Here is a 12,180-nt window from a genome sequence, read left to right on the forward strand (position 1 = left end):
CCCCCACTACGACACTCTCCGCCCAGGTGAGGTACTTACATGTAGCTTAAGTGGTGACCCAGTGTGTTAGCTCCAGCACCCTGCCCCTCTACCTCAAATAATCCCTCTCACTGCCATAATCGGTTAAGGAGCCCGCCACATCAGCAAAGTCCTCCAGGACCAGGCTGGTGGAGTCCTCACCAGTGGGCAGCTCACCGTCTGACGCCCAGGGGTGCTGATAGCCGTCATGTTGGGGGGCCTGGTTTTCATCCAGGGTGGGGTGCCTTGGTCCTTGCAGGTGGGGTTGAAACTGGGCTGGATCGGACATCTGGTAGGCCGGTGCCGGGTCTCCACCCTGCGGATGCTCCTTGCTAATTCCCCCGTCACTGCCGCTGCCGCCCTCGCTGCCCTGCGAGGAAGGTGTCAGCACGTGGTAGAGGCTGGGCAGGCGGATGTCCAACAGCATGCCGCTCTTGATGTAGAGCTTGTTGTTGAGGTTGTAGAGCTTCTCGGCAATGTCGTAGCCCAGCATGACGGAGAAGACACGGGCAATGTAACGCTCTTTTGACATCACCAAATAGAGGCGGCGGCGACGCCATGAGATGTAGCGGGAGTCTTCCTCTGCTGTCATGGTCACCTGGGTAGTATGAATGAAACACCTGAATATTAAAGTGTTGCGCTTCGGCTATACTGCACACGCAATGTATGTGGAGCAGATGTTTCCCGGAATGTAGGCCTATCCTTTAACTGGCTACACCGGTAACGCACACTTGGTGTATGAAAGTGTGAGTCACTGGCTTCCATTTTTTGAGCTGGCACAGCAATGTGAAACAGCAATCTACTGTCAGCTGTTATTAAATGGGGGAAAAAAACTCTCAAAAATGAAACTGCCAATACACTCATTGACAGGCACAAAGTGGTTTCATGTATATCTGTACTTTAATTGAACAGTGTGTAAAAACTATAAATAGAAGACTGTCCTATTTTTACGCTTGTAGAGAGGATCTCCGCGGTGCATACCACTTAGGCGCTGCTGTAATGCCTGGTGTAGCCAGTTTCATTGATAATAGTGGTAGCGCAGTGTTGGAGCAGGGTGGTTGGTATAGCTTAGCATAAAGACTGCAGGCAGGGGAAACAGCTAGCCTTGTTCTTTCCAAAAAAATGTAATCAGGAAGTGACAGTGTATTTTCCAAAATGGAGCCATGTCCCCTTTAAAATAAGATTTTAGAATCTTTATTTTTTTTTAAATAGTATTTTCTAAGAATTGTTTATTGTAATTCTTTCAATTGTATATGTGGGGGCCAAAATGTGTATGTTTCAGTGTTGTTTATTACTTTTTACATTTCATTTCTGGTAATTGACACAGGGCTGTGGTTTTCATTTAACTGTGGTAAAACTATTTTCTGACATTTTATAGGCAAAATGAAGAATCAATTAATCTAGAAAGTAAACAAATGGATTAATAATAATTTGTTGCAGCTATATTTTCTATTTGTGCAGCTTACTAATAAAAATATCCAGCACCTGTTTGAAACCCTGCTCAGGCCTGGAGACAAACCTGTCCAACATGACCTCTAGGCCTTGTTTGTACTTTAACGGAACTAATCTAGAGCAACGGGATAGGCTATGTGAAAGAGAAGAGGACAACTGCTTTGTTCATCTCATCAGTCAGAGGCTGAGTCGAACAGAAGGGAAACAATAGACAACTTGATATCCACGTCTTGGTTTCTTTTTCCATATCCTTCAAGTTAATTTAACATTTTACTGCCACACTTGGGACTTGGAGCCTCATGAATTAACTGCATGTACGGTACCTGGAACGTTCCCTCCTCGTTTGGTCTGAGAGACTCCCACTCTGGAGAGTCGAGGAACTGGTGGTGGTGGATGTAATGTAGGAACTGTCCCTCCAAAGATACATTGATCCTGAGAGAGAGAGAGAGAGAGAGAGAGAGAGAGAGAGAGAGAGAGAGAGAGAGAGATTAGGAAGTGATAATGAGAGCTTGAGGTAACTTTGAAACTAAATTTTAGCATTAACATTTTTTAGCATGTCTTGAATGAACTTGAATATTTCCATTTTATGCTGCTTTATACTTTTACTCTACTGCATTTGAGTTAATATTATACTTTTTACCATACTACATTTATTTGACACTTCTAGTTACTTTTTATATGATAAAAAACAAGTATGCTTACGTGATATGATGCAGTACTGTAGTAATCTATCCAGTAGTATACATAGTGATGTATCTAAAACTGGCTCCAAATTGACCAAGAACAACGATGCAATTACTAACTACATGTTAAAAAAATGTAGTCAGTAACCTAAACCATGTATCATAATATTAAAGCCATGAAATAATTACTTTCCGTTGCTTTTGGATTACTTTATAGTATTTAATAGCACAATACTAATTATGGGCAGAATTTGAATTGCCAGAGTGGTATATGCGTGACTCAAGAAGTGTTGTAATGTCAGTTTATCATTCTTTATTTTAGTAAATGTATTCTAAAATTGTAATCCTGCTAATCCTCTTTTTTACTAAATGTATCTTTAGATAAACATTTCCCTCTATAGCTTTTACGAAATAGTTAAATGTTTTGTATCCTAATTACACAGTGTCTACTCCCCAAGCCTGGATATAACAAAGTGATAGAAGCCATTCTACACAATGAGTACCTTTACTTTTGATACATTTTGGTTTAAAGCTGCAGTAAGTAAAAAAAACAATAACAAAAAACAGCAGAATTTAAAGTCCTGCAGCTCTCCCTATCCTCTCTCTTTCTGCATGTGCAGAACAGCCAATAGGAACGCTCTCTCTTTGAAATGACCTGTGATCCCAAGTCTCTCGTCACAGGCTAGATTATGTAGAGCCTTAAAAAAGAGCCAAGAGGAGGTGTAGTGGTCTAGTTTTCTCTCTGAACACTTGGATTACAATATGTTTTAAGGTTATTACGGGTTTTTTTGCCCAACAATGTCAAAAATGTATGCCTATACCCAAATGTTGTCCTGATTTGGAAATATCTTGAGCATACATTGGAGCAGTGTCCCACGCCTATTGTGTCCCACAATGCAAAGCACTTGAGCGACCACAACTTGTTTACTTCCTAAACCAGAAACGGACTAGGTCTTGCCAAGCATACTACAAAATAAATTGATTTAACAGTTTCATACTGCAAACTACCAATGGTTGACAGCTGACCTCGACCCCATCCAACACCTTTTTGCCAAAATCCCCCAACGCTCCTACGACTGATGGGGAGCAAATCCAACATCTTGTGAAAAGTCTGCAGATTATTTTGCGTTTTGGAATGAGAGGAGAATGAGTCCAAACAATCACATCTTTGTGTGTCCACATTCTTTTGGCCATTTAGTGGACATTAACATACCAAATAGGAGACTGTTGATCAATGGAAATGTCTAAATTAACACATTTAGTAGTAAAACACAATGTTGACACGATGTTGATTACAAAATGCAAACTTGAAATCTGAATGAAAATTAAGGACAAGAATATAAAATGACAAAAATCCTTATTAGATTTGTGTTTCTTTGTTATTTGTTTTAGATTTGGCTCGTACACATGAGCTGTCGGAAGAGTGGGCAACATTTAATCTACAATGATGAATTTAAGAGGAGCCATCAGCGTCCACTCCTGTCCCATAGTATAAAGATATCCTTTAACCAGCTGGCAGAGTCCAGGAGGACACCACCCTGGTGAGTCACAGACAAAAATATTGTTTACTACATTGCTCTTTTGCAGGATCCAGGACTGGGAAATTTAATGCAGCTCTACTTTGAGGATGTTTGGATGAAGAGGTTACATTTCCTGTGATGGTTACACACTGCCAACAGCATAAAAGAGCCCGAAATAGGATTCCAATTCTGCCGTAGTCAGTTAAAATAGGAGATTGCTTTCAAACAATAAGTGAGCTGGGGAGTTTCAATCAATAAATACTATAGTATATGAATATTTTTTGATTTAGTCTTAATTTCAATAACACTGAATCCTGCAACTTATTTATGATTATAAATAGAATTGCAAGAAGAAAGAAGAACTACCTTTACCCTTACATAATGTAACATAATATAAACATCTGTACAGTACTGTAAACTACTGCAACAGCCTGGAAATAAATCCCTGCAGGAAGCTTTTTGTATTCAGTTTTTGTGGAGTGTCTCAAAACAAGTGTAAGTCGCTGCTTGAAAGTGCAATTTTGAGGTACTTGTACTTTGCTTAAATGTTTTTGACGCAAATTTACTGTTTAGGTTCATTCTCACTGCTCTCATCATTTGTCATCCTCACTCAGTACCAAATGGCAGACAGACAAAATGATGCGGCTTTTCCAAAGCATGGTGTGCCTTGACTAAACTCTATCTGACCCACTCTTTTTTACTAAATAGCCAAGCTATCGTGAATAGCAACTGCATATTTTTTATACCCTCGACCCAATTTTTTTTTTAATGCCACAAAACCACTAACAATTTTGCAAACGTTCTTCTGTTTGGTTGCCAATAAAAGGGATACAGCGAGTGTTATGTTAAAGATGATGTTATGGTAGTGTCACGTGCAATGGTCACCAGCTAAGAATCCCCCCCTCACTGAGGGATTTCTATCTGTAGCTCAAAATGAAAGGAGAAAAGTACTAGAACCAAAAAAGTGGGTTGAGTAAAGTTGAGCAGAGTAATATTGTACAGTGGAAGTATGGCTTAGGCAAGCCAGTGAACATAATGGGGCATTTAGCAGCTAAAGAGCCAGATGTTTGTCTCAGACGTTGGTGGAGACCAAAAACTAAGCTAAAAGGAGAGTGAACATTGGACCTGCAATCATCAACAGGCCTCAAACACGACTCCAAATATATGCTAATGTTGGCGTTGCAGATAAGCTACTGTTTGCTATTATGTTTGCCATGTCAACTTTAAAGGTAATAACACTGTATGTTTACAGCTTGTTTCAACTGCCTCCAAACGGCAGTGGAAAGTTATAAGAAAAGTTTTCAATGATTTACTTTACTCAAGTTTCTTGTATTGTTGTGGTAACGGTTCTGTTGTGGTTTGCATTATGTAGTACAGGTGTGCAGATGTACACACACATTTACACATTCCCCACCTCCCAGACAGCAGAAAGGAGAGGCGGTCGATGGGTGTCTTGCCCTCCACAGCGTACGTCTCTCCTGCTTTCAGCTCCACCACCTTGTTCTCAAAGGCACTGGCAATCTCCTTGAAAACCTGGACGGGCACGCCCAACGGCAGGTATACCGCCTGGTAGAGGGCGGTCAGTTCTTCACTTTGTATGCCCTCCTGGTGCAGCCGATAAAGCAGGTGGCAGATCTGACCCAAGCAGGCCAGCAGCAGAAGCAGATTCCAGGTGAAGATATCCAGGCCGCACATTGTAAGCCAACCCCATAGACTCATGAACGCGAAGGCAGGAGTCAGGAAGCCAAAGATGAAGAGACACCCGTAGGCCCCGCTGCCTCCCATGTAGCCCAGGAACAGCATGGTGTTGCCCAAATGGTAGATAGCTCCCTCTGTGTTGTTGGTCCAGCCATCGCAGAGAGGGGGAAAGAGCAAGCTGTCCAGCAGAGTCAAGTTGTCTGTGCCCATTTTTCTCTTTGAAAGACAAGCTGAAGAGAGACCTTTCTGATTCTACAAAAGAAGAGGACCAAAAAACTTCTCATCTAATGAACTTTGGTTCTATTTCTGTCCCATCAACATGTACAACTAGATGTTTTGTGTGATCAAAAAATAAACAACTATTGACGCCAGAAGAATGTAAAAAGTAAATGTTTGTTCCCTTGGTGTGCAGTGGAAAGTTCTTTAATATAAAGTTCTCACGGCTCTATCTGTTATAGAAAAACAGCTGGAATGGGTTTCTTCGTCTTGTCTCATTATGCGTCCCTACCTCCCTCTCTCTGTACTCCTGTCTTTCCCTTCTCAGTCTTCCTGTCGTCTCTCTTGCTGTAGCTTTTCTGGCTGTTTCTCTCACCCATCCGGCCTGCATTGTAGAGCCAACAGCTGGAAGAGAAGGGATAAGGGACAGTGGGCGTTGATAGAGCCCTAGAAGGATAACCATGTTTGGAATTGTAACCCAAGGAGTGAGTGGTGGACAGAAAGCAGGCCTGCTACTTAACATAACAGAAAGAGAGAGACAGGAAACAGGGAGGACAGGGACTATAAAATCCATGAGAGTGTCACACTTTTTTTTTATATATATATATAAATGCGTCTAGCACAGTTCTTCCTCTACCCAAACTTTAAGGGTCCAGTTTCCTTTGCAAGAGCGCAGTGTAGCCGGTGCATATTTAGAGACACTGAATAAGTAGAATGACAGCACAGGTCAGATTTCAGGTATAAACACCCACCATCCAGCTCTCCTCTCAGCCAGGACGACTCACAGGGAGCCCATCTCAGTCATAATCCAAATTCTTCACTGGTTTAATTTTCCTAGCAAATTGAGACAATAGTACATTTAAATGCAAAAATATGGATCTACAAGCCAACATCTATTTACACAAGAATCTTGCTCCAACAATTAATGCTTTCAAGTTATCAAATATGCAGGAGGAAAGTTTATCTCACTCGCTTCTGTAATGGTTTTGGTACTTTAAACACTAAGATTTTTTACCTGACAACCACTACCATAAATTTTAAGATTCATTGCGTTTGTAACATCCTTTTCCAAATTAACATAATGGCAAGGAAGTGCTTTTTTGGCAACATGGAGGTCACTATGAACTGGTGGATTTGAAGCACAGTGTACAACTACCACTTTATGGCATGAAAAAAGAAACCAGTTAACAGAGCTGGAAAAGCTTAGCTTTCTGAACGTGATGTCCCCCGTCAGGCACACTTACAACAGGGACACTACAGAGGAAGAATGCAGATATGCCAAGTATTGACTTTGCAGGGGCAGAAGTTATTTTTAAGCCTAAGTGCATACCAGCGACAGCAACTGTGGCAAGCAACCGGTCACACAGAATGGACCTTTACTAGAACATCAAGATGAATGCATGAATTTGTAAGTGCATTTAATCTACAACATTATGACAGAATCGTATTGCATAGGACTTTTATTTATCAGACAACATTTTAGATTTCACACATTTCTCATAATCTGGAGATTTAGAAAAACAATTCACACTTTCAGAGCCGAAGTACATTTCCCTTACAGTTGAGGTATAAATAAGCAGGGGAAACCCCAAGGTCATCTTGCACAGCAACACACTGCAAGAGAGAAAAAAAAAAGAAAAAAAAAGTATTAAATACATACCAGTGTTTGCAAAATTGTAATCCAAATAAAATAATGACCCAACATCAACTGAAAGGCTGAGGCCTAGTTATATATTTATTAAACAGAAAAGCATGTGATTAATCTGAGTACTGTGACCTACTACATAACAGCACATTCTTACTTGCTCATGCCTAAAGATAGATATGCATCTCGGGGAAATTGCTGTGCATAAGTTGCAAAAAAAAAAAAAAAAGTGGAAAGAGTACAAATATACAAAAGATAGGTGCAAAAAAATAGGTTACCAGTAAAGTGTAATTGAAATACATACAATGCCAAAAATCAGGTTACTAGTATAGATTAATTTACAAGAGCAAGTGAACATTAGGTGATGCCAGACTCCAATTGAGCTGCTAAAACGTGAACTGACCTACATGGCTACAGGCATGTTTCATGTGAGCACAGAAGATACTTTTTCCACCATCCGTCACCACCCCATCCCCCACACCCCCAGACCCACCCTCCTATTACCCTTGTTACATGATGTTCTAGTCAGATACTGCACAAATAGCTAAGAGACACAATTGACCGAGCGAGAAAAAAAGTGAGAGCGTGCATGGAGAATACAAATGGCTTTATCACTGCAAATACCCAGAGTTAAATAAACGATGTTGGACATTTCACATGGTTCACAAAGGGTGGATGCTCATTTGCACACCACACTGACTCCATTCAAGTTTGCCTTAGGTTGTCAGATCACATTAGGCAGCAGCGAGTCACTAGTACAGGCATGCAAACAGTGTTCAAGTTCCATCTCTAATTTTTCAGGTAACTAATTAAATAAGGTTTGAGGTCACTCCAAAGCAAAATACAAACTGAAGGTCTAATATTCTGAAGGCCATTTGTTGCCTCTAGAAATCTCATTAGTATAACAATGAAAAAAAGAACAGAGACAGAGAAGAGACAGAGAGCGAACAGTTACTTGTGTGTAGACAGGACAAAGTTCCTACAAGACCCTAATTTTAAAATGCATGTAATCTAGCTCCAACACACATCAATTTTGCATTACTCTGATTTCAGTTATTTGAAAGGATGCACTGGTGTTTGAGTCTGGTAATTCAGTTTGTACCCAATATAAATCAGTAACAGCTGAGGGATACAAACGGCCTAGTACAAAGACCCCAAAAAAAAAGCTTACGGGGCACTAGATTCTCATACTTACCACACAGACAAATATAAAGGGAGTAGTTAAATCTTGAATCCAAGTGCCCTCATGCAATCTTTGTGAGCCTCAATCAGGACTGCACAGCTTTCTTCTCCTTTCTCAATGATGCTGGAAAGAAAAGAAGAAAAAAAACATTGAGGCATTAATATTTTCACATGCGACAACAAGGAAAGGGTTTCTGTTTCTATACAGGTACTTACCAAGCATCCCTGACTTTCTTTGTCTCTGGGCAAGCACAGCATGGTTTCAGTGGCTTCTTCTCAGGGGCCTCAATCACAGCTGTAGACTCCACGCTGGCGGCAGACACGGTTGACATCTTCTGAATAAAAAAATAAAAAAAGGAATACTTTAAGTCACAGTAATCTTAGGATGACTCAGTTTTGTAATGTGTACAACTACTTCTGCATGTAATTTTCCAGAAGACAAGCCTATATTCATTCACAGACGTTGCAATTATCTCAGCTGATCAACCCACTTCTCAGCGATGTAGGAGACACTATAAGCCTGTGCTTTTCCCTACTATGACATGTCAAATGTCTAAAGTAGCATATGACAAACGTTGATGCAATAAAATAAAATGTGCTGTTAAATTAACAACACCAATCAGGCAAGCTAGTTTCAGCAGAGGAGGAAGAATTAGCTACAATTTGAACAAATGTTTTATTGCCATGATTGCTTCTAAATTGAGTCGCCTCTTACATGGTAAGTTAAACCATGTGTTAAACATGAAATATTAAAACGTATTTTACTTGAAAACACTGAAAAAGTCGCCAAGTTAATTGCAAATCGTTGATATTTTATAGCACAAAACAAGTTGTTAAACGTAACTCGTTAAACAGTCGATACGTTGGTGGTTAATTACATATGTAGAATCCCATTTTCAGTATACCCAGAGATAAGGGAGTGGGCTGGACTGATGCAACGTTAGCTTAGATGACAGCATCAACTCATCCGCACATTCACCAGGCAGAGCACAACAGGAATACTTTCATTTATAAATATTAAAGCCTTCAAGAAAGGGGGGGACAAACTTAGCTAAACAGCAGCACGATGTGCCAACCCGTGTTGTGCTTGACTAGCTTTTGCAAGCTAACAGTTTGGTTCGGAGACATTGCATAACACTCACGCAAGCTAACAAAGTAAGCTAACGTTTAGTTCGTTAACATTACCTGTGTCACGGCGGATAAATATCACGGAAACAGAAAACGTAGCGTACCACTTAAAACACCTGCTGACTAATGCAGCAGTTACTCTATGTCAAGTAACTTACTCGTACGAAGGGCTCCGGTACAGGATATGTGACTGCTTCACCTTCAGAAAGGAGCCAGCTAACATGAACTCACGTGTTCGCTTTGAATACAAACTCGCGTGAACACAAAAGTCAACAGAGGCTGATGGGAAATATAGTTTTTATAACAACGGCGGGAAGCGAATGACACTAGCAGCAAGAGACCGTAACTAACCTCCGCAAGACATCAACTAACATATTAGTTCAACAAATAGAGAGACCAGAGCGTCTATGAATGGACAGTAAGTAGAATGTATATTGTGATGTTTCTTAGAGCAAATGGTGTTCTTCTGTTGAGCTAAAATTATCATTTTGACCTTGAAAACAAAAACAAAAAATGTCTTAACTCAAGGTCCATTTAATGTTAAGCGTGTTTTCCGGTTATTGCTTTGCCTAAAATTGCCTCAAGACAGTTAAAGTATGAATTTGTATTGCGCAGTGACATCATCATCATGGTCTTCATCGGCCACGGCACCTCATGAAAAAAATAAAATAAAGGCAGCTCTCATGATGGAGCAGGCAGTGCCTCCTGAAGGAGGCAGGCACTGCTACGACTTTGGAGGTGGGTTGGAGGTTGGAATTTTAACACTGTTATTTACCTGTCCAGTGTCACTATTTTCAGTTTGTCAGTGTCTGTTTTGGTCAGTGGAGAAGTACTGTAAATGTGATGTGTCAGTATTTCATTATTCACAAGTTTAACAACAAAATCACCAAACCTGTCATGTACAGCTTTCATTTATATTATGCTTTGAAAAGGTTTTTAATAGTTATAGTAAGATCACTGTGAAATGACTGCAACCTTATGAAAATTTAATATGTATTGTTTTCCATATTCATTTGTTTTGTTAGTCTATTAAATGACAAATCATCCCAATTCCCCACATCCCAATGTGATGTCTTTAACTTGCTTGTTTTGTCTAATAAACAGTCCAAACCCCAATTAAATAAAGTTTGCAATGAACTTAGAACTTAGACAGACTTTATTGTCATTCAACTGCACTTTCACGTATAGAGGATAGGATATCATTGCAAGGATCCGATAAAGGAAAAGAAACCAAAGACAAGTAAAAATAGAAACGGTATATAAGTATGTGCAATATAAAGTATGTGCAATATAAAAATTAAAAATGTATTATTATTATTATTATAAGACGATTCATGGAACGTTTCAGCACATCAGTGTTGTGTGTTGCAATTAAACATATCAAAATATGTACATTATTTTATTGAAAATCAACATCAGCCAGCACACATACTGCTGTATTTCTACACTATCACCTACCAGACATTATATTCAGTGCTGTAAAATATAGTTGCTGGTGGGTATAATTTACACTTCAGTGGCCTCTGGAGTTTTTTAATTTGAAAAACTTTCATTTTCTGTCCTACAAAACTGAATATATATGATTTTCTTTCATTACTACTGGGTCTATAGTGCGTCAGCACAGCAAAACAGTGCGTAAGCAGAACCACTGAGTCACTACCTCTAGCTTGAGGACCAGCTGTGTGCTAGAAAAATGAGCAAGTTAGCATATTGTTCTGTACTGTGTGATAGATATGTACCTCCATTTGAAACACACTTTGCTGCAGTATTTGCTGTGCTTTTCCCAGGCTGGCGCACGCTTTAATTCACTCTGAGTTTTGAAGTCTGTCTTTGTTTTTGTGTTCCTTGTAGAAATCTGCCCCCTGAAGGAGGAGAGGTGTAGGGCCACAGTACAGGTCCTCATTGTCTGTCATCTCCTCTTCATGTGTGCACAAAGCAGTGTCTAGGAAAGAAGAAGTGTAAGCACTCTTTTTCTTTCTTTGATCTGTGTTAGCCATGCAGAAAATGAATATTATATACATATATATATTATATATAATATATGTACTGTACTACTGTACTGTTCTTTTACAGTAGTGAGTTTGTCACATAACAACACACAAAACAAGGAAAGGCAGGGCTCCGGAAAACAATAACCAAAGTATTACTGGACCGCATTGACGCGTTGACTATAAAGTTATATCACCACAAAACCTCTTAGGGGGGAGGTCAGGGTGAATGGTCTGGTGTACAAAGTGTCTGACCCAAAACAATAGTTTGCATTCCTTCTCCTACCACCAGTACTAGGACTGCAGGATACAAGGAAAATATGCAATTATGTTGTTGAATACTGCGATAACGATATTACCTGCGAAAAATAAACCGATATTAAAGTGTACTTAGTTCTGCATTTCTGCTGCTTTTAGTATTCTGCTAAAATACACCGTATTGCTTGTTGAATTTAAAACAAATAAGAGAAAATCATTTCCAAAATACTTCTATTGAACAAATCGAATATTGAATTGAATATAAAAAGGCTCCACATAAAAGAACCTTTCAGTTTTTTACTGGTATTTTCTTTCAGCTAGTACAAAAAATCTGTGAGTGTCTATTGTGATATGTTGCAGCCTTTTGCGATTTGTATATTGCGCAAGTTGAT

At 39.6% G+C, this 12,180-nt stretch overlaps 2 protein-coding genes across 6 annotated transcripts in view; both read right to left on the reverse strand.

The window, feature by feature from the left end:
* The window catches only part of popdc2 (popeye domain containing 2), a 9,219-nt gene extending 3,206 nt beyond the window's left edge, over positions 1-6,013 (reverse strand). Inside the window, exons 1-3 of one of the 3 annotated variants that reach the window (XM_034885249.1) lie at positions 5,088-6,013; positions 1,794-1,902; positions 181-616 (exon numbers count right to left, since the gene is read on the reverse strand). In XM_034885249.1, the coding sequence (XP_034741140.1) occupies positions 181-616; positions 1,794-1,902; positions 5,088-5,581 (1,039 nt within the window). In that variant the 5' untranslated portion in view covers positions 5,582-6,013. Of the gene's footprint in view, positions 617-1,793; positions 1,903-5,087 lie in introns of all 3 variants that reach the window. The other 2 variants (XM_034885247.1, XM_034885248.1) reach the window with 2 other exon arrangements.
* Positions 1-9,797, reverse strand: part of LOC117952733 (cytochrome c oxidase copper chaperone) — an 18,483-nt gene extending 8,686 nt beyond the window's left edge. The window contains exons 1-4 of one of the 3 annotated variants that reach the window (XR_004658494.1): positions 9,701-9,797; positions 8,631-8,758; positions 8,428-8,538; positions 7,137-7,201 (exon numbers count right to left, since the gene is read on the reverse strand). Coding sequence is in view for 2 of the 3 variants with exons in the window: in XM_034885250.1 (XP_034741141.1) it covers positions 8,454-8,538; positions 8,631-8,746 (201 nt within the window). In the remaining variant the exon portion in view is untranslated. Of the gene's footprint in view, positions 1-7,032; positions 7,202-8,427; positions 8,539-8,630; positions 8,759-9,700 lie in introns of those variants that run through there. The other 2 variants (XM_034885250.1, XM_034885251.1) reach the window with 2 other exon arrangements.
* Between the last annotated feature and the right edge of the window lie 2,383 nt (positions 9,798-12,180).

This window comes from Etheostoma cragini, chromosome 11 (genome assembly GCF_013103735.1).
Source record: "Etheostoma cragini isolate CJK2018 chromosome 11, CSU_Ecrag_1.0, whole genome shotgun sequence".
NCBI classification, from domain to species: domain Eukaryota; kingdom Metazoa; phylum Chordata; class Actinopteri; order Perciformes; family Percidae; genus Etheostoma; species Etheostoma cragini.